This window comes from Dreissena polymorpha, chromosome 14, assembly GCF_020536995.1.
Source record: "Dreissena polymorpha isolate Duluth1 chromosome 14, UMN_Dpol_1.0, whole genome shotgun sequence".
Lineage (NCBI taxonomy): Eukaryota > Metazoa > Mollusca > Bivalvia > Myida > Dreissenidae > Dreissena > Dreissena polymorpha.
In genome coordinates, this window is record NC_068368.1 from 71,699,374 (window position 1) to 71,723,324 (window position 23,951).

At 34.6% G+C, this 23,951-nt stretch overlaps 1 protein-coding gene across 1 annotated transcript in view; it reads right to left on the minus strand.

The window, feature by feature from the left end:
• LOC127857470 (teneurin-2-like) overlaps window positions 1-23,951 on the minus strand; it is a 231,258-nt gene that overhangs the window by 26,162 nt on the left and 181,145 nt on the right. Inside the window, exons 7-9 of the mRNA XM_052393865.1 lie at window positions 22,310-22,583; window positions 8,547-8,915; window positions 70-444 (exon numbers count right to left, since the gene is read on the minus strand). Of these exons, the coding sequence (XP_052249825.1) occupies window positions 70-444; window positions 8,547-8,915; window positions 22,310-22,535 (970 nt within the window). The 5' untranslated portion in view covers window positions 22,536-22,583. The remainder of the gene's footprint in view (window positions 1-69; window positions 445-8,546; window positions 8,916-22,309; window positions 22,584-23,951) is intronic.

The window sequence follows — 23,951 nt, forward strand, 5'->3', positions numbered from 1 at the left end:
AACAAATCAAACATGTTGACAAAGCAGAATGATGACAAAGCATGAAAGCAAATTTTTTAAACCACTTACCTCGTGATTCAGGAATTAAAATATTTCCATTGGGAGTTTGCACAAATATATGGCGTTCATATTCACTTGTGTCCCCTTCAGAATAATGATTTGCACCATGACTACATGAAAAACACGTTTCAGAATGTTGCCCACGAATGTTATCATGTTCGTGCATATGTTGTCGACGCAATTGTTCAACGTCTGAAAAATTTCCCCGCATCTTTGGCCCAAACTGGTGATGTCGTTGCAACATAGCCTGGTGCTGTCTGCACAATTGTTGTTGTTGTTGCGGGGTGGGTTTTGATTGGTGTGTGGGCGTGCCGCGCTGTGGAATGTCCTCTATGGGTGGGGGTGGGGGTGGTGGCGCTGAGGGGGGAGGGTTGGGCATCGAACCTGAAATGAAAACACATTCATATAGGCTGATCATGGAAAGATATCATTGCTTTGGAAACAAAAGCAAGCCACCTATCTCATATGTATATCAAGCATGTTTGTCTAATTTTGGAAACATATTTCTGTTAACAAATATTTTTCATATGAAATAAAACGCAGCACACATTTATTGCTTTCTTAACAAGCAAAGAAACTTCCTTCAAAGAGTAATGGTCTGATATCTGGAGACACATAAACCATCTTGTCTGACAGAAAACGCACAGTGATGTGAACACAATATTCTCGCAGTGGCAACAATTAAAAAATTCTATGAAAGTTTCCTGGTAATCACAAACACTATTAGATGAAAATCAGAAAATACCATATTTTATTTTGATTGTTACCTAATGATAACATTGCGTTCTTTAAATTAAGTCATATTCTTCCATTAACAATTCAATATTAGTTAAAGCTAACATAAGCTCAATGATTCTAGATGTTACTGACTGTAAACATGAAAAACACCTCTTTACACAGAAAACCTCTCAAATGCCCAACACTGCAAATCTGAGATACGTCTTTAAAATGCATTTGTTATCCATTGAAAATGCATTTCGCACATATTGTTGAGTAAACATGTATATAACATGACATAATGACAGAAATAGAGACCAATATTGGGGCTATGTGAAATTTTATTTGAAAAAAAAAAGAATATAAAACCATGACGAATGGTGTTAAGATAATCTTTCTTTGGCAACTAGATGATTTCTGCAATATTCTAGGAACATATAAGTACTTTTCCACATGACTGTCGCTTATATTTCACTAGAGCTCGATCTTCTGTCACAGTTGCCTATGCTTTGACAGATTTTGGGCAATAAACATCAAAATCACATTCAGTGACATTATGTAAGTTTTAACAGGATTGTTGCGGAAAACTGTCCCTGGCAATGTTCATACGGAATGAAATATGTGCAGGGAAAAAAAACACTTCAACAGAACAACTTTTACAGGTCTTTGTCCGACTAATCATGCATAATGGATTACCCTTATGGACTTAGATTATTTCCAAAAGCATTCTAGTTTCTCTTAAATATGGCCTCTTCTCAGAAAGTAAGCGACTTGTTGATATTCAGTGCTCCAGCTAGGCCTAAATTGAAGGGCGCCCCGCCCGGCCCTCCCAAGCCTCCGCCCTGCCCTTCACAGGGCCCCCCCCCCCCTGCCCTTAAAAAAAAATATTATTTTTTTTTACATGTGATGATTAATAAATCTCTTATAACAATACATCGTAATTAATTTATTCCTCATTGTAGACATTATATTTGAAATGTTTAAAAATAATGGGAATAATATATTTTAACCATTATTTATAACATAAATTAACATGCAAAGGATGCACTCCAAAAACGCCCACGCACTCTAAAGTGCCCTTTTGACAAAATACTGCGCGTCCAAAGTGCCCTTTTGACAAAAAAAAAAAGCCCCCCCCCCCCTGCCTTTTTCAAATCCTAGCTGGAGGACTGATATTTGATATCCATTTTTATGGAGAGGTTTTAGATCTAAATTACATTATTATATAGAGGGTAATAATCCAGAATGTACATAATTTGTGTGTACATTCTGGATTATATAATATTTCCATGGTTTTATAACAATGCCCAATATATCAGAACTCAGATTTCCTCTGCTTTGTGAGAGTGGGCGTAGATTTTGTGAAATATATATTTTGCAATTGAGATAAGACACTCCACAAGACTGTTAAGGAAGCCATTGTGCCAAGAAATCACAAAGAAACTCCATAAGTGCCAAAAAATGGTTGACAAAATACATCAGCAGAAGAAATAAATAACAAACTAACAACCATGTTATAAAGGAATTGGAGCCAATTAGCTGGGTTTCTAGATTATTCACCAGATAAAAGAAAGTAAGATGGAGTGTAACCAGTTTTCTTTAGTTTCTTTGGGGTAATAAGATTCTGTCAGAATTACAGTGAAATAAATGTTTGCAACAAGATTCAGGATATCATTAAACAGTAACATTAATGACTACATAAAAAACCTGAAAATAGCATGAACATTAACCTAAAGACCTGCATTGCAGGAACAATCAGAAACCTTAACCTGATTAGAAGGTTGAATTTTGTTAAGTTTGACATTTATTTTAAAAAATATTAAAGGAATGATAGCAAAATATCAATTATTACAAAAAAATAAGCAGTAAAAATTTCATCACAGTGCAATTATTATTTGGATAACTCATCGTGTTATCTTATCTCTTTGCATGTATTTTTTGGTCTACTCATAATTTTATTGAAGAAATTACAATAACAGCTTCAAATTGAATCACAAATTGTCAATAAAATAAAGACAAAAATATAAATCTTAAAAAATTGTTCACAACCTGAAGAACCACAATATCATCAAGCCCCTGTTGCCCTCTAAATTAAAGCTTTACTACGTTGGTTTACAATATCCGTCTTGCCAAAATATTCTTTAATATCTTCAGAATTACATGAATAACTGCCGAAATTGATTACACTTTCTCTTCAATGTCACAATATTGCATGCATCTCATTTAGGATTGTGATTACGAAAACTACCCCACACCCATTAATCTCTATTGTCATATAACAATTGTTACTGACGACCCTCGCTTTTGTCCACAGAACTTTCCCAGTTCTGAAGGGGACAATATTCTGCGTTGAAGTGGGCCTCGAATTCGAAATGATTTCTCTGAGTCAGAACACATGCACAGTCTATAAAAGTATTCAAGCAATAAAATTGTAATACATGCGACCTTGGGGATTGACAGCATAGCGACAAACTGATTAACTTCTTTTTTTACCAAATTATATATACCGTTACCGCCCCTGCACAGTTGCTCAGAAACATTCATGTTTAATTATATGGTTTTTAACTTTTGATCAATACTCAATGCATTAAGTTGATGATATTAATTATTCAGGCTTCATGAAAAATCTCATAATTGTATAAAAATGACTGACATTGCATTACCTTTCCTGTATATCTACATACAAAACGCTACTTCTTAAAGAAATACAGTAAGTGAAGTTTCCAAGAAATATTTTTCTTGTTCAAGACCTCCCACCAAACACTGTCCGAGATCACCAGACACTGTCCGAGATCACCAGACACTGTTCTAGTCAGGAAACATGTCCAAGAAATAAACATGCTATCCTGATTAATGTCAATTACATCTATGTTTGCACACCTCTGACCACGATGCAATAATGATATAAATAGATGACTACATAAAATACCAGATAGTGCAGTACTGCTTCCAATTCATGGCCCAACATTGCACACCGTTTAGCAGATAGCCAGAATTAATCAATATAATTACCTGATATGATTGCTTATCTGAACACTGCTGGGCTACTGGTGTCATAGGTAACCAAAATCAGTACTTTTACATCCTTTCATTAAGAATGTTAGGCCCAATAACATCATGGCTTGAGGCAGCCAAAATGCCAATTTTGACAATTTTATATTGGTCTAGTTAACACAGTAGGCATTATGATGCAACATGATGTTGGAGGGAAGTGCAGCAGCCATTAACTACATAATGGGTGAAAGTGATTCCAGTTCTTATTAATATTAATACCGTGGTATATTGCTGTGTATGTGTGCTGCACAACAGCTGGTATTGTTTGGTAGAAGACTTCCTTTGTTGCAAACAATACATTGAATAGTAACTTGATAGTCCTTAAATAATTGGGTCCAAAGGCTCTAATTTAGATAAGACTATTTTTCCCAAAATAACAAAGGCATGTACTTCAACAGTGCCACTGCACTACCTTTCATAAAATATTTGTATCAACTGAAAGTAATGAAGTTCAATATGATATTACTAATAAAAGAAATAGTCAGCAATGTAAAAAATCATAATTCATTAAATAACAACACTAATATTAACACTCGATTGGTCATTGTCGACTCGGGTACCACTTACATGTACCATGGGTACTTTTGAGTATACTTAAATTTAGATTGTACCCAAGTTGTATTCCCGCCTAAAATCCGATGTCGTAAGAGGCACTACGAAATACGAAACTAAAATTAATTCCCTTTGAGAAAAAAATTGTTCAAAATGCTTGTTTGAGTTGGAGTTTCGATCATAAAGATGCCATTTTACATAATATTGATATAAATATGAACATAATTAATTTGAAAAAAATAGCGACAACGACCAATTTTGCATGTATAATTCCCGGGTACGTGTTAGTATAATTTCCATACAGGGTACATTTAAGTAGTACCCACACCAACAATGACCAATCAAGCAATATCAACAGTTTTAACACACACTTTAAAAATTAAAAAAAAAAAACAACAACATGTTTTCAAATCAATAGTTTGTGAATAATAATTTGAAGTAAAAAACAAAAACAAATAATAAATAGTTCTTAAAACCATGTCTTTGAACACAGACAAGTTTAAAGACTCCAATACCTCCTTGGTCCGAGCCGATCTGATAGTAAATTCCGGAACTGAATGAGAAAGCACTACCACCATGGTAACTGGAGCGCTTCATAGCGTCATGCACGCAGTCACATGGAAACATTGTCTTCCCACACACACAAGTTTTAACAATTTATATGATCAATAAAAATGCTTATTCTCACTGTTGAAATCTGTCGCAAAATAAGAAGTTTCACATAGTAACAATTGTCATGCCAATAAATAAGCCTCTATTAAAATGATTATGTTAATACAAGACAATTAAAATGTTAGCCAACAATTCTTGCAAGAAATTTCAATTACATCAAACACAACTGTTTCCAATAATCCAGTTATGTGAGCAATTTCAAGTCTTCAGTTAGCAAAATCTGTTGCCCAGTATCTCCCCAGTAATGTAGCCCTTCACTCACTGGCTGTCAAACAATCAAGTGCAGCTGCAGCCCTTTATTGCTCCCTTTATGACCAGCATCTGAATGCAGCTTCAATCATTGACACCCTGGCACAAACATGTCACAACACAATATCAACTCCCTAATCCCTAATCAGTAACTCATATTGCAAATATTTGCAAGATCTTCTCTCTAATCTTTCATCCAATCAACAACAGTGCAATTATTGCTGCTTAAATAAAATAAACATCAATTCTTTAATAGATCTTCATCATGCACTTCTTTTAAGGTATGGCTTAAGGCTTAGTTTTACATTCAATATTTTTTCTAGCAGATCCATTAATCTGTGAAAATCCCATCACAAAATGAAATGGCAGTGGCCTTCCCGAACACTTTATCTGAGTGACTGTTGTTATGATACCCTTCCAGTTTGATCCACTATCTCCAATGAGATTACATCCAGTTCTTTTAAAGAGCCAATCGGGCTGTACTCCTGCTTTCTCACTTGTTTCAGTTTTACAGATTGTTGATTCATCAAGCACACATTTGCATGTCTCTCAATCATTTGTCAAAGTAAATACCTTTTATCTGCTGGAATTTGTCAAAAAGAGGCAAATATCTGCATATATGTCTATTTAAACTGATTTTACTCATGCAGAGAGTAAGAAAAGTGAATATTTTCTAGCAGATCACCTCAAAATTAAATTATAATAAAAAATGATGACTTAAAGCTGCAACAAATATATCTGAGTATGTTCATAAATTATACTCACAATACAATTTAGACTACTAGATCAAATTGTATTGCTCAAAATCTATAGAACATTTCACATGACGGTTATCACGTGTTTGGCCTTCAAAATTACAAACGCTTACAAACATAATAAGTACATATGACTTTCTGAACATATGCAATAAATTAATATCTTTTCCTTTATATTCCAATTACATCCACTTTTGTAAAATGACCATTTCCAACATCAGAACATGAACAGCAATGTTCCCCAATCGTTGACACAGTGTTACCCACTGTCCCCTTTGTCAGCTCAACAAGGAGCAATTTAGCTCCGATGGATTTCAAAACTTGTGGAATTATGGGTAATTGACCATTGCACAGCAGACAAACTAGCGCTCCAGTCATTTCAGTGTTGTCATATAAATCAAAAATAGGCAATTTCGGTCCTAGGTGGTTTTTAAAGCAAAATCTCGTGAAAGGATGCTTATATGATTTTGGCTGAAACTGATAACTTGACAGACTTGATTCCATATTTAAATTGTAACATTTTCATGTGATATTTTTTAAGGTGATTTTTTTACAATTATAAGAAAGGATTCTTCTGCTGTGGGCTAAAACTGGTAACCGGACAAAACATTTGATTTTTACAATTCTGATGGTAACATTTGTTTTTTTCATATTATGATTTTGTTGTTTTCAAAACCCAGATTTACTATTTGTATTTGTTACCATATGTATAAGTTATCCACAAATGGCTTTATAAAACAAAATATTTTTTTTTAAATAAATAACTTTCATAATCTTCGATCTTAAGAAATAATTTTAATAATGATTGCAAAATTTTAACTGGATTTCACATGATTTCTTATGCATTTTGTTCAGAAGCATGTTCAAAATCAACTCTATATACTCCAGTCTGCTAGTACTAAGCCTGCATAGTTCCAAAAATCCACCACAAATATGATTTATCTGGGTTATCTATCAGCAACAGAAAATCTATAGCAACGGTTGAGGAACAACATGTAGTTGGCTCCTTGCAAAAAATATGTGTTGTGAGAATTGCAAACAGCTGTCAATCAAGGTGTCAATGGATGATGTAATCAATTATGTGCTACCCTGATATCTTTTGCAGGCAGGTGATAATTAAGGCTTTCATCCCCTTCATAGCATGTTGTGAACATTAAGAGATCTCTGGTCTACAGAGTATGTTGTTTACGTAACTTAAGACATATCATCCACCAGGAAATTAAACAAATAAAACCTGCAAATAATTACAATCTAGCTAGACCAGTCGAAACATGACACTGTAAGATGAGAGTAAATAAGATGCAATGATAGGTGCATCATCCAATTACATGGTTGTAATAACAGTTTTTTTTTTATTTACAAAAATACCAACAATTAAATTAAGTGTCTGACAGCACAATCACCTATTTGAAATACCCCTAAATAGTTCTGACAAACCGTAAACAACATGGAACAATGAAACCGTCAACACCAATAGGAACAGTCATGCAAAAGTGCAACAGAAAAAGCTACATGTAAGGCATACCCACTAGGATGTGCACACAGTATTACAAAAGCAGGTATCAACAACATGTGACAAACTAACAATAGGTGCCTGCAGTATTAAACAAAGCCTGCTCTCTTGCTGCAAAAAAAACGTTGATAATGTTACCCCACTAATCACCTTTAGCTATAATATTGTGCAATAAACACACAATTTCACAGCATGGTGACCACGCCCCTTTTTGCAATAAATGCACTAGAGCTGTACCTTGCAGCTATTTGTTTAACTGCATAAACTCTAGTCCTAGGTTATAAATTTTCATAACAAAGATTAATGTTCTGTAATTCATCATAATATTAATGTTCGGAAAATTGTCTTTAATAGTTAATAGACTATGATGATGAATAATTGAATTATTCAATGTATTGGTCAATTTCGACATATATTACATTAAAAAAAATTGCGGGAGAAAATGATAAAATTTACATAAACAAACCAATTTGCCAATTGAGAAATTTATAATAATAATGGAAGGATGTTAAGGGTAACTACTGTTGTTAAAAGTAATTCCACGGACATAAAAATAGAATTTAGAAATTTACTCCATCATTGTGTTCATTATAAACATTATATAAAAAGAAAATTACAATTTAAAACCGCTGAAGCATGACCTGTGTTGGAGATAATTGTTCCCTGAATTTAATCTGTTTCCAGATTATTTTAAGTGAACATCAATTGCAATTAATAATTTACTCAAAGCCATGTACTTAACATTCATAATCTTTATAATCAAAATGAGAAAATGACAACATGAAAGTCGTAAAACATGATTTTTCTTCAAGAAACTGGGTCCCTTTTTAAACATTTCAGCAGGTACTTTTGAAGAAAAAACAACAACATTGAAATGAATACTGTACTTAAAGCCATGCTCCTGTACATTACATTACAATAATCAGAAGCTTCTCATAAATAATCATAGGTTCAGAAACCGGTTCCTGTATTACCTGTCTGTGGGTACCGAGCAGGACTTGCTGTTGCGGCTTCATCAGAGTCTTCCGACAGAGACAGGTTGGAGACCTGGTCATTCCTCATACGATACAGGTCCATCTCGTTAGACGAGGAATTAGTGCTGTGTGACCCTGGTCCCTTTTTCCAATGACGTTTGTGTCGTCTGTTGCTTGAGGATGAAGTGTCGTGTTCATCATCGTCGCCGTCTGACCCACTTACATAACTATAGAGACGACCTTTGGATGTAGTTGAGGCGGTGGAAGGTGTGCGACCTTTGCCGTTTCTGGACACATTAGGGTTGGCGTGTTTCTCCATCAAAGGGGTCACGGGGGTACTCATGTACTCGTTGCCGGTGGCTGGGATCCCTAGAAGCAGGTGAGAAGACGTAACAACAGTACAACACTGAACAATATACAACACTAGGGGTCACTTTGTACGTTACAGGGATGGAATGGTGAATGTTGAGCATGGAGCATGAAACTGTACAGTGCTGTATCTGTAATAACTGTATCTTAGAATGTATCACCTTTATTTCTGATACAAGAGTTCCATGTTCCAAGCTTGATGTGCAAAATCAAGGACAATAAAAATGTGTGTGCATCTATACAATTAGTTTAATTAATACGCGAAAATCAATATGTAATAAATAACCAATATCAACTTAACATTAAATGTGATGCAATAACCACCACACACACAAAACAATTTATTTTCCAGTAAACAACATTCATACCCGTTAACATTGAAAAAATAGCTCACATAATTAAACAAGCAAAGTGGTATGTCATTTTGAAGTTTACCAAGAACATCCACGTTCACATGCACAGAATTGAGACAGCAGAACTGATTAACCATTCGATTATATTTTTGTACATCTAACTGCAAGATTGTGATTTCTTTTTTTAAGGTAGGATCATGACTCAATGAATAAAATATGCTATCTAGTATCAATAGAACAGCAACTTAGTCCTTCAAATCTCAGAAATGTGAATACCAGTGTCTTTAACAAAGACAATAACCCAGACATGTCTGATATAGCATACATCCAAAATGCATTCCATTTGATAAGGAATTAAGACATAACACAGCAGGAAAGTTAAGTCCCATAATTACAATGTTAATCATCAAGGGCAGAATGACACAATGTATATTCAGTGAAAGAAAATGATGTACAAGGTCAAACTAACACAGCAAAACATAATAATTTCTTTACAAAAGAAGACAACAGTATTTAAATGGAAACACACAGTGCACAGTTAAAAGGATGACAACTTGCGAAAACAACCTTAATGAAAGAAACATAACACTGCTGTTTCAGTATTGACAAATACAGAGCCAAAAAATTACAATATTTAGCCAGAGTGGACAAATACTGCTCACAAAAAGCATTGTTGCAATATGAAAACAAAATCAACATTTTCTTTTACACACTGCAAAACAATCAATCAGGTTTTGGAAAAAAAATAGCCATAATTCATGTGGGTAAAGTATTATCCCAGATGAGCTTGCGCTTTCGACTTTTAGATAACTTTTTTTTCAAAGAAAATCTCATCCAAAACGAACATCCTGTCTAGGTGGAAAGTGTTATTGTAGATAAGCCTGTACCGACTGCACATACTAATTGTAGATGATACTTAACCCTTTGCATGCTGGGAAATTTGTCGTCTGCTAAAATGTCAACTGCTGAATTACTAAAATTAGCATTTTCTTCCATTTTTTTTCAAAGAATATTATCAGAATAGCAAACAGTTAGGATCCTGATGAGACGCCACGTTCTGTGGCGTCTCATCTGGATCCAAACTGTTTGCAAAGGCCTTCAAAATCCGGTTCCCGCACTGAAAGAGTTAATGCACATGCATTAATCCCAGTTTGAGTCTGGCTCATATTGTCCCCAGAACAAGATTGTGCCCTTGTAATCAATTGGATGAATAGCCATTTCTGTACTTTCATGGCTTGTTATTTTACACCCGCGAATATAATACTTTAAAACACCCTGAGACAATTATAAAATTAAGTGGATATAATCAAACACTTATAAATGCTTATACCAACTGCCTTTATTCTGACCAAAGTCCCCACATCTTAAGCCTTCACAGACGGCTAAGGTTGAGTAACTTGTTGAAACAATTACCCATAATTCCTTAACATCAAAGGGAGGGAGGCACTTCTGGTAAGTCTGTATGCAATTTATAAATACTCTTTAACCCTTCAATAGCAGGAGCAATCACTTAACAGATGGCCAATTCCCAGGGTTAGGAAAATCTTAGTTAAGCATTCAGAAGATTTAATCAAAGAGGCGAAGTTTTACAATAGCTTGGTGCTGCTTTAATTTGGGAATGTCAACAGTATGCAACTAAAATGATGAAGACATTAGAAAATGAAAGTTTGCCAAGAGTTGTAATTTACTTTATTAAGAGTTAAGGCAACATAATTATAACAACTGTACTCTTCCACAATAAGCATACAACTATTGATAAATTAACAATTGGATAATTTAATATTACATCAATTTGATTATGACAACACTGTTCTTCGTTTCCTTTTTTGGCAATCCTAAATACTTTCACACGCTAATGAAACAAAATGTATATCTCAGTAAAGAAAGTTATATATGAACCGTTTAATGAAGTCCGCACACACTAATCAGGACCACATTTTTTGCATATATAGACTTTTTTCTTTTTTAAAGTCTCTTCTTAACTGAAATCCAATGCCATATTAGCCTGAGAAGACTTCACAGGCTATTGTGAGAAGATACTTTAATCCCATGCATTAAGACCGCTTTCCCGAGCGTGCTGCAGCTCATATATAGACTGACAAACTGAGAAAGGCAGTACATGACAAGGCTATGTGAAACATGCTGAGAAAATAGGTATCTTCACCAGGCATTGACACAATTCTCATTTATCATAATAAATCGTTCATAGGTAGGTCTGTCTAGGAAACATAATGCACTAAACATCCACTCAATTTTTTTCATTGCTTAACAAAATATATATAATCAAGCACAAAATAATTATGTTTCAAATATGTATGACATTGGTTAAAAAAAAAGAAGAACAAGGGCTGGTTGTAGTGAGAGCCATTGTGTGAATATGTTTTTTGTCACTGTGACCTTGACCTTTGACCTAGTGACCTGAAAATCAATAGGGGTCATCTGCCAGTCATGATCAATGTACCTATGAAGTTTCATGATCCTAGCCATAAGCATTCTTGAGTTATCATCCGGACACCATTTTACTATTTCGGGTCACCGTGACCTTGACCTAGTGACATGAAAATCAATAGGGGTCATCTGCGAGTCATGATCACTCTACCTATCAAGTTTCATGATCCTAGGAATAAGCATTCTTCAGTTATCATCCGGAAACCATTTTATTATTTCGGGTCATCGTGACCTTGACCTTTGACCTAGTGACCTGAAAATCAATATGGGTCATCTGCGAGTCATGATCAATCTACCTATCAAGTTTCATGATCCTAGGCCTAAGCGTTCTTGAGTTATCATCCGGAAACTATTTTACTATTTTGGGTCACTGTGACCTTGACCTTTGACCTAGTGACCTCAAAATCAATAGGGGTCATCTGCGAGTCCTGATCAATTTACCTATTAAGTTTCATGATCCTAGGCCTAAGCGTTCTTGAGTTATCATCCGGAAACCATTTTACTATTTCGGGTCACTGTGACCTTGACCTTTGACCTAGTGACCTGAAAATCAATAGGGGTCATCTGCGAGTCAACATCAATCTACCTATCAAATTTCATGATCCTAGGCCTAAGCGTTCTTGAGTTATCATCCGGAAACCATTTTACTATTTCGGGTCACCGTGACCTTGACCTTTGACCTAGTGACCTCAAAATCAATAGGGGTCATCTGCGAGTCATGATCAATGTACCTATGAAGTTTCATGATCCTAGGCCTAAGCGTTCTTGAGTTATCGTCTGACAACCACCTGGTGGACGGACCGACCAACCGACAGACCGACATGAGCAAAGCAATATACCCCCTCTTCTTTGAAGGGGGGCATAAATATTATTTTGGAAAAGAACCAACAATTTATTCTGTAAAAGATAGCAAATTGTTTAGACATAGATTAATTTTTTTTTGCTTTTGAACATTTTTGATCATAAGTTTGCAATTGTTTTATTTGTGGTCAATGATTTTGATAGTACAGAAATTATTTTAACAAATAACAATCTTCTGACTCAGCACCAATTGATAGTTGTTGTTTTTACGATCTGAATGATCATAATAACGAAGCGTGCAAAAACAGGGCATACAAATAAGAATAGCTGGTACCATGAGATTTGACCAAGAAACCTCCAGAAACCAGGCAAAATAACCAACAATAAAATACTGAACAAAAAATCTATTCCATTCACCGTACATATGATAATTTGATAAACAAGAAATAAAATATATCTTCAAGAAACGAAGAAACATTAATAAAGGCTTGCTAGACCTACAAAACAGAGGCGTAAAATCAAATTTAGCGAGTCTGGATAATCGACAAGAGGCATATTGAGGTTCTGCAGATACAATTAATTTGATTGGCCAACAAACTTCATCATCTTCCCTTGGCATAGCTATTACATTGAAAACATTGCAAAAACGTCTTGATATTCTGCTACTAACCTTAATCTTTAATAAAGACACGTCTTTAAATGGTTACTTTGGAAGGGCTCAATGTACTTCTAAGAGAGCTACAGAGATGTTTTGATGTTAATTTTAACAAAAATGCTGCTCAATCAGTTGCCATTGGATACAAATATCTTCTAGATAATCTTATGGATGCAATGTTGAGGAAAATTGCACACAATAACAATTGTATAGAAATTAAATGAGCATAGACAAATTCTTGTGAAATGTGAATGTTTATTTGTGTAATTACCCCTTTCCCTCATAAGAAACAAATTGAAATTTTGGCTTTTGCGACCAGCAGACTGAGCAGTCTTTTCAGGTTTTATGCTGTTTGCTGCTCAGCAGTAACTAAGGGTTGAAAATGAAGCCTTTAAAACTTGAATCTAGTAAGGAAGGTCTTTAACTAAATTCAACTTTATATGGGATTACAAATGTGTCAAAATACGTATCTAAGTGGTAAAGGGTTAAGAACAAAATACCAAATGTATGAGGCTCTTTTTAATATAGGTAATGCTGAATTGTTGTGTAATTAATTTGCCAATATTAGTATGCAAATTATAATGACCAATAAAGGGTCATAATGTTTCAAGGCTAATAATATTTAAGGCTTTTCACACCTGTTCAAAGTCATACATTTTACAGCAGCGGTTTAATTTAATTATTCATTTAATCAAAATGGCCAGCAGAAGTTGAAACGAACTGTCAAAAAAATTTGTGACCTCTTGAATGCAACTACAAATGTATATTCATTTTGCCCACCCAGAATATTATAAACAGAATCCTATCTGAATTTGTTGGCATTACTTTCCAGAAATAATGGTGCATTTTATGGTCGAGCTTTCTTTTTATGACACCAATTAGAAGAATATTTTCTCAAAGGAAAGAACATCATAGATTTTCAGGAATTCAAATTGTCAGGAAAAATGAAGGCATTGGTATTCTGTACATTACACAAGTCTGTGGTGCTGTGGATGATTTGCCATTCACTTCAATCCAGTGACAAGTCTGTTGCCCCAACAAAGAGCATTCCCATCATTTAGGCAGGCAATATCAAGTCACTAATACACAATAACACAGTGGTGATTATTAGTTTATACTTCTGTAACCAATTATGTCATAAGTACCCTCTGAAACACAAATCCTACAAAAACGTTCCTCATCACCATGTCTTTGCACGATAAAAGTTTATTACAGTCATTTAATAATTCAAATTACCATCCTAACATCCTTATTTAACCCCCTATCCCCAATTGTTATGCACTCCAATATTATCCCAGTTAAAATGTGGAGGAACATTTTCCTGCCAATGTTAAATGTCAGACTTAAGTTTGAGCACAAGTGTGTAGATAATTTATAGATAATACATAAATAATCTATATTTTGTGTTTTTATTAGCCTTCCCTATCTATCAAACAAACATAAGAAGTTACTTTATATAATCTTTTCTCCTAAACAAAAGCAAACAATTCACATTTGCAAGATTGTAGGAGTATACTATGGGATGTTGGAAGAATAATCATCTTGCTGATGCCTAAAAACATTCATCAATCATCCACTAAATGACTTAACCATTTGCCATACGTATCAGCAACACTTGGTAAATGTTCAGAAAACATATCCTGTCAATAGGGAAGGCAAAGCGATGATTGTTGATGGCAACATCAGAAATGTAGCATGTGAAATGTACCTTGTGAAATGTCTGTGTCTGTAGCTTTCGCCTGCGTTCCAAAGAATAAGGGAATCGAATATAGGTAGAGATCATGAATGGACTCGGAAAAGATGGATAAAACAATAGACTTAACTTATGTTTACAAATAAGCATTCGATTTCTCCCACTGTTTTGTGTGATGGTATGTAACAAAAGAGAGCATGGATCAAAACACAGTTGACAATTTAACCCCAAATCCAGGAAGGTATGTTCATTCATTCAAAGGAAATTATCCTACAGTTATTTGTACCACATACAGATTTGAGAAACCCAATGAAAATTAATACCCTGAAAGCCTGGTCTCTAGTAGCAAGCCATGCCTTTATGTTATTCTTCAGAGATAGCATCTCCAAGCTGTGAACAATGGGGATGAACACCTGGGAGAGTTATGACTGATGTTAATAGCATATTTATTTACATTATCAGCAACGTATAGTGTTGATGCTAGTCCGCCTTTCAACACAGGCTATTGGGTTACAGCATACAACAAGACAGACATGGGGAGGTATTCACATGGAAATAGGTCCACCAAGGGTCCATAGCAAAGACTTTGTTGATGGAATGAAAATACTGACAGAATAAGCCTATCATACTCTGTGACATTGTCATGGACCTTTGAAAACACTTACATTGGGTGGATATAGATATGTTTGTGACAAATATTGTGTAGATATTTGGTTTTTTATTAATAAATTGGTAACAAAGTTAAGAAGAAACAATAACGCAAAAGGCCCAGTAAAGCAAAGTCATCGAAGACTCCTGTAGAACAAACTTTTTGATGTAAACAGCCATTAAAGGCCAACACACCTGATATGTTTATAACCACCAAACCTGTAACAAAGAAGAAACAAGAGAAAATGACAACAGGTTTGAAAGTCTGAAGACAGAGTAATTAATACACAGTGAATTAACTTTTGATCCTCAGAATGAATCTAACTGTGCACAAGAAATATAGCCAGTACTGCACAACAAAAAACTGACGGTCACACACCAATAAAAGCATCACAACACAAGTAAAGAGACAACACGGCTCAAACCTCCGCTGTTGTAGGGGATGACAAAGAGCTGTTTGGGGACCCCATAGACCTGGTCCTGGTCGCTGTGAAGGAACCAGGACAGACGCTTACACTGCCCTGCACAACTGTCACCAGTCTCGGAGTCTACAACCACATGGTTGGAGGTGTACATACATGTACGTGAACAAGAAATAATATGGACAGCCAAGGGTTGTGTAGAATAACAATGACCCAACAAGTTACCTCTGCAGCTTGTTTGAGTATCATTGTATCTTTTTTTTCAGACAAGTTAACTGTCAAACATAAGAGAATTAGCAATGAGCACTTGTCCTAAATGGGTGATATTTTGACAACTAAAATTAATCCTTTGTTATGTTTCATTATTACACAATTGGTTCACATTACTTATGCATCAAATGATTTCAAAGACAGTGATGTGTACTTCATTCCTGCCACTGTTAGCATCCTGTGAATGAAAACAATCAAGAGATAAAATAAACAATACATACTGCTATCCAAAAAAATCATGTACATGGTTTGCAAAATCCTCCATTAATCCTCAGACACAACAATATTTCTTAATCATAATACACCACTAACACCTATTACACAAGTTTGTAATCCTCATTGTCCTAAATACTTCTTATCAAAATGTGTTCAAAATCTTTCAGAAAGTCTATGAAGAGTTAACCATTGTCTAAAATTATCTTCAGACTGGATGAACACATCAGACTGTTTCACCACTTGTTTCAATATTTAACCTATCAATTTCCTTAGTTCTCACTATAGAAATCAATAACACCACAAATAAAGTAAACAAATGGGACAAACAAAGTGGTCATATCACTCAGTCCTTGCTGATAAAGTCAAAATCCAAATGGACCACAAAGATAAGCAACTAAGCTAAAGTAACATCATGTAATGAGGGATCACATTAAGTGATAGCAATCAGCCCCTTATTGCGTGAAGTTCTTCAGGCAGTCTGAACATACATTAATTTCCTGGTAAAGCAAGGGGATAGCCAAGGGGCTATTTTGACACCGCTGTTGTTTCATATATATTCACCGACCGGTCATTCATTATATCCCTCTAGGATAGAAATGAGGAGGGAAACTTCTGACAGGCTTTCACCATGTGACTGATTAACAACCTTCTAAAGTCTATAGTGATCATTATTAAGCAAATATTTGCATATGTTCAACAATTGTTCAGTTTTTCTAAATGACCAGATTTGTTAAGAGTTTTTGGCAAATAGATGGTGATAAATATTTCATGAAGTTATTTTACTATTGTCCTAGTATTTGTGCTGTAAATTAAATGAAAAATAAAACTGTCACAGTTTCTTGTATCAATTGGACCCTTAATGCGTTGGGTACATAATCATGTAGTTTACAATGAACTTGATAGGAAATAATAACCTGGACTAAGAAAATAACAGCAGGTGTTGCCACTCTCTGTTGTACAAGAACTTTACCATAATAATTTCTACCTCTGCAATTTTAACTCAATATTAGGTAAACAGAAGCACCAGCCAGCTGTCATGAAGATTGAAATTCTTTCAAAAGTTGAAGTGGAGGAATTTGATATGGTTTCTGTTCAGTGATTTAGATCAGGAGATCACACGTTGAAGCACTGACCTTTGTAAAAAAAACTTATAGAGTTGCGGTTCAATTAAGAATATAGACTAAGGAAAAAAAGCTGTTAACTTTCAAAATTATCAAGCCAAAATAAAGGATTTTATAAATTTATATTAAAACTTCTACATTTTTAACCCATTTATGCCTAGCGTCTAGAAAAAAGGCCTTGGCAAACAGCGTAGACCCAGATGAGACGCCGCATGATGCAGCATCTCATCAGGGTCTGCGCTGTTTGCTTAAAGGAATTTCTGTAAGAAATATTCCAAATATAGAAATAAGTAAACTATAAGACATCCCTTATTTTGGAAATAAATTGATCCAATTTTAAAAGGATGGGAGAGTCCACTAGGCATAAATGGGTTAAATAACTTCTAATTGTATTCAATGTGAAGCTTTATGGTGCACAAGTCTCCATATTCTCTCAGACTGCTGGTCAGCAGAGTGGTCAGTGCATTAAAAATCACATCAAATAATTATGATGCTAAATGGATAATTAAATCAAGACAGTGCGCATAGAATGATATTATTAACTGCTGAAGGCCCCCATAAATCACGGTGACACACTTCATCTGTCACTCATTCAAACTAGTGGTCAGTGTCGAAAGCCACAAGTTTATGATCCCCATGCAACACCTCCCAGGCATTTTAAAATCAAATTCAAATATAATTGCTCTATTTAAATTGGTTTGGTTTATATCAATTAATTAAGAACCATTTATCTATTATCGAGAAAACTTTGATTGCTTTCTATAAGGAAGTACTTCAAACAAATCCCTTATTGTTGCTGTGTTGCATAATGTTTTTTCTTATGTTCCAAAAATCAATTAATTTAATTACCACAATAAACTCAAAGAATCATAGCATCTTTATGACCCAAGAGGATATAGTTATTAACAGTTTTTATTAACATTTTAAGTATTTTGTAATTGGCAAGAACAAAACAGTATAGCATTTTTATAGACCAATTATGAGTTGAACATTTAAGGGAGAATCAGATACCGAAGTGAGTAATTTCAAAAACACGCAATTGAATGGACCTTATTATCCCCCGCCATAGGCGGAGGGATATTGTTTTGGCGTTGTCCGTCCTTCCGTCCGTCTTTCCGTCCGTCCGTCCGGTACTTTTGTGTCCAGAGCCATATCTTGGAAGTGCTTTGGCGGATTTCATTGAAACTTGGTATGAGTATATATATGGATAAAAGGATGATGCACGCCAAATGGCATTGTACACCATCGGATAATAACAGAGTTATGGCCCTTTGTATCTTGAAAAAATGCTTTTTTTATGTGTCCGAAGCCATATATTGGAAGTGCTTTGACGGATTTCATTGAAACTTGGTATGAGTATACATATGGATAAGAGGATGATGCACATTGGCCTTGTCCATCCGTCCAAAATACTTTTGTGTCCAGAAGTATAATGGCGGGGGGGATATCAATTCAATGAATTTGCTTGTTTTTATGGTAATAGAAGTAATGTTTTTACCAATGTTTGACGAACCATTTTTTTTATGATGATAAAAAAAACTTCAAAACCCATATCACCTTATTTAAACTAAGTGATGATATTTTTTACATTATTATAATTTTAGAATTAAGGTGAATTTTTCTGAATAAGCTACCAAACGTGAGTAATTTCATCCACACAAAATTGACCTCCTTATGTTGATCAGAATGGGTGGAGTAGGGATTGTTTTTGGTTATAGTTATTAATTTTAAAAAGTCCAAATATATTATGTCATGATAAAATATAAAATATATATAGCTAAGTGTACATTTGTTATATTCAAAAAAGCATTTGTTGTGATAAATTAAATAAACGGTTGCTATGCAACAACAAAACTAATTCAGCTTAGTAATTAAGCTATATAATTATGTTCAGTCGTTTTGGGTAATGAATATAATAATTTTGAATGTCCAACAGGCAAAAAATTAATGCTCTATTAAACTAAATGAAAGCTTTTAAAGGCTTGAGGATTGGCCCAGCAATGATTCAGTAACAGTATTCCAACAATGTATTCAAAATTAAAATTTAATTAAAGACCACACAATTGATTTGCATTCTCTGTGCAATACATTGTTATACACTTTTAATTAAACTTTAAGATAAAATTCAACTGTTGGCTTGAGGCTGGACATGCATTTTAAATAAAATGCAAATACATGCATTTTAGATAAAATGCCAATTTTAAGTTCTCGTGTAATTTCTGCGGCACACCTAGAAATCTAACTTTGGACTGGTTACTAATGGGCTGAAATTTTGTACGAAGTGTCGGATTGCTTTTAGTAGCAGGAAGCAGCAACAATTGATTTCCGTAACATGTCATTTTGACTTTACTCCTTTACTCCGCTGCAGTAACGATTTTATTTTTCTCAACTTAAACTGAACCATACTTGTAGCCCAGACTGGTGTAAAAAGCAAGGATTCAAAAGGCACAGATTGTATAGACATGCAGGCACCCCTTCAAACGTTATGGATGCTGCACAACAAAATGCAGGAGAAATAGCTATCAAATATTGAAAGTAACATTAATAACCATCTCCAGATTATTTGGGGGGGAAAATGATAAAATCAAATTAATGTAGTTAGAGAATGTAAGTCTTATAAAACATAAATTCAATATCAGCCGCACTCTTAGAAAACCCAGCATGTGCCTAAAGTATTGTCCAACATTAGCCTGTGCATTTTACATAGGCTTATCAGCAATGGCACTTTCCTCTTTTATGAAATTTTAAGTTAAAAGGTTCAATATGAAAATCCAGTATAGGTGGAAAGTGTTTTCTCAGATTAGCCTGTGAGGATCACATAGGCTAAAATATGTGATGATCCTATACGCACATGCAAAAACCGAGTTTTCTTAGAGCCTGCCTTATATTTATTTTAGCACATACAAATGCTTATTCAAAGACAATTAATAACCAGGAACTATACTTATGATAATTTAAAAAGAATTGAACAACAACAACACTATCCTATATTCCAGACTTTTTAAAACATTGTTGTTTCTTTCCAACCATGTTAGCTATGTTATGTCATATTGCTTTAATGCAGTATGGCTCCTATTATTTTCCACGGATACCAATCATCTCATATTCTTTTAATTCCTCATAAGACTTGAGTCAAGTTTTTGCTTTTTGTTAATAACCAGTAAAATGTGAACAACAGAAAAATTCAAGACTTTAAAAATTTAACAACCAATTTACAAATTGCATTCTGCCAAGGGTGTGTTTTAATTCTTTTTGTGGTACAAAATTAAATTTACAGACACATAATGTCAAATGAGTCGCCATGTTTTCATCAATAGTTCCACTGGGACATGCACTGATGTTTTATTTAGCTAAATGTAGCAATATTTCATAATTTTCACAATGAAGGATATTAAGGTCCATTTCATCGACTGTTGAAATGCTACACTAATGGGCCATATTGAGATGGTAAATCAAAACTTGGTGTGACACAAATGGCGTTCAAAGAGACTATAGATTTAATTAGACTACATTGTATGCGTCCAATCATGCTTCACAAAGGAACCAACATTGTTGGTGTGTCATCGTTGTTTATACGAACGTGCTGAGTTATGACAACAAATGAAAACAAATGTGCCAATTTAGATCATTGTTGTATCGGACTTTAACACTACTTTGCAAGATATATAAAATTCTGCAAAAAAATATGTCTCCGTATGGGACAAGAAGTCTATAAATTTTGAAGTGCTACAAAAAATCTAAGAGTAAAATCAATACTGGAGCAAACAAGAATAATCCGTCTCACAGACAGACAGAAAATTATAACCGTAAACTGCCATTAGTAAATTGTATTTATATGAAGTATATAAGAAAATAAATAAAAATATGCTTTAGTTCTACCATAAGCCTAATTAAGTGCCACAACAAATTGAAGAACTCGTCAAGTTTATGATACTAGTCTAATTATAAATTATGTTTGCAAACAAGAAGTGTGGCAGGATTTATTTACAGGTTATAAGCAAGGTATGGCACCTTCAAAATCCATAGTGTTCCAGGCCTTATCTAATGTACCTCATCACTAACATGACGAATGGTTGCTGAGGAAATATCAGTGCCATAAATGTGCCAGCACTTAAGGGATCCAGTATCTGGTGCTGATATCTCAGAGATAGGGACCCTTCCATTGACCGATGCGTTTATCTTGTTGGTAATGATGTTTTACAATGTAAAACAAGCAGTTACCTTGTAGTGATGTTTAACAACAATGCCAGCAGCTATCATAGAAATGTAAGACCAGTTTTATCCTATTCCGTAAAAGCCATTACAAATATGTATAATGTCACATATACTCTTCTTGTGTCTCCCCTCCTTTTACTTTTTATGATAAATAGGTGTAAAACTAGCTGCTAATTTTTGTTCTTGGATAAAGATTGTTTGCAAATGGTATAGCTTGCAAACTAAAACCTGAAACTTCCAACCACAGTTTTTATTATGACCATACATTATTGGCGCACTTGAACAAGTTATTGTTTAAATATGTGCACATATTTTGAAGTGTAATGATAACTGTATTTTGTTGCCATATGCCTTCATTCTTCAGTTCTGTTCTGTGTCTTGAATGATTACACATTTACAGTCCTTTAAATTAAACTTTCTAGGGGACTACAAACACGTCAAAATACCTATCTAAGAGGTTAAGGGTTAATCTTATAAATTCACCGTGGTCAGTGTAAGGTCAATGTTTGCATTCAGATTAATTCACACGTCAACCACAGACACAAAACCTACCTAATCCATTCAGCTTTTTATCGTGATGAGCTGATTTGACTGTCTCGTAGGGACGAAGGTTCTCGTCTGAATGCAGGTCATCCTCAGACGAACTGTATGTCTTGCTGCCTCGCTTGTTGCGTCCAGATAAACTTCGTGCCGATGGCTGGGGTTTCCCGGGTGGTTTGAAGTTTGATGTTGTGCTCAGTGAGTTCATCTCCATGGTGACAAGGGAGGCCACTTTCATCAACGTCTGTTTCACTTTATGTTGTCATAGTAATGTGCAGGATTTATTCTGAAAGTACAGTATTGCAGGAAATTTATTCAACTGATTTTGGCCAAAAAAATACCTTAATAATCCCTTTTATTTCAAGAAATGTTTTGCAATAATTTAAGTGACATGAACAAAATATCAACTGTTAAAAGAAAACTATTTTGTTGCAATTAATTTCTACCACGACTAAATGATTGTTTTTTTAGTTGGTTGTGTTAGCAGCCGACAAAATTTACAGAGCATATTTTGCAGATCAGTACCGTAAAAATCCAGTCATAAGTCGAGATTTTCTTCCTAAAAAATTTGATTAAATTTACAGCCTCGACTTATGAGGTCGTCCATGAAAAAAATGATGACATTCTAACAAGATCGATCCTCGTGGTAATGGTTAACGTTGTTGTTGTATAGAAAACTTGTTGAAATATGACACACGAAATGTCGTCTTTTAACTGATACTTACCAATTAATAAAACCACAGTTTGCAACATTTCCATTGTTTTTATTTTCATAATTTAATCCAAAGTTTTCATGTTGCAGGTGTTTTTTTTATAACTTAACGCGTAAACAAAAGATCAAGTTATTTTTAAAGTAGAGCCATAATTGGCAACGTGTGTGAATTGACAGTTTGACGTCATCAAAGGAAAGCTGCTTCCTGTCAAGAAGCCATAAAGCATCACCCTTCTTGCAGATAAAATAAGATTTCTTTAATTTGTGAAGCGACATGTGTAACCAATCGAGAGTTTGTTATTCACTGGTAATCGTCCAATTATGTTTGAGCACATGCATACCTCCGCCTTTGAAACTGTTATGTAGAACAAAGGTGGAGTTACTGGTCTATTGGTTACCGTAAAAATGCAGTCATAAGTCGAGATTTTTTTCCTCAAAAATTTGATTAAATTTACAGTCTCGACTTATGAGGTTGTCCATGAAAAATACTGATGACATTCTACTAAGATCGATCCCCGCGGAAATGGTTAAAGTTGTTGTTGTTGTTGTTGTATAGAAACTTGTTGAAATACGACACTCAAAATTTCCTCTTTTAACTGATACTTACCAATTAATATAACCACAGTTTGCCGCAACATTTCCCTTGTTTTTATTTTCATAATTTAATCCAAAGTTTTCATGTAAGCAGGTGTTTTTTTTACAACTGAACGTGTAATTAAAAGATCGAGTCATTTTTAAAGTAGAGCGAGAATTGGCAACCTGTGTGAATTGACAGTTTGACGTCATCAAAGAAAAGCCGCTTCCTGTCAAGAAGCCATAAAGCATCACCCTTCTCGCCGATAAAATAAAATTTCTTTAATATGTGAAGCGACATGTTAAACCAATCGCGAGTTTGTTATTCACTGGTAATCGTCCAATTATGTTTGAGCACGTGCATAGCTC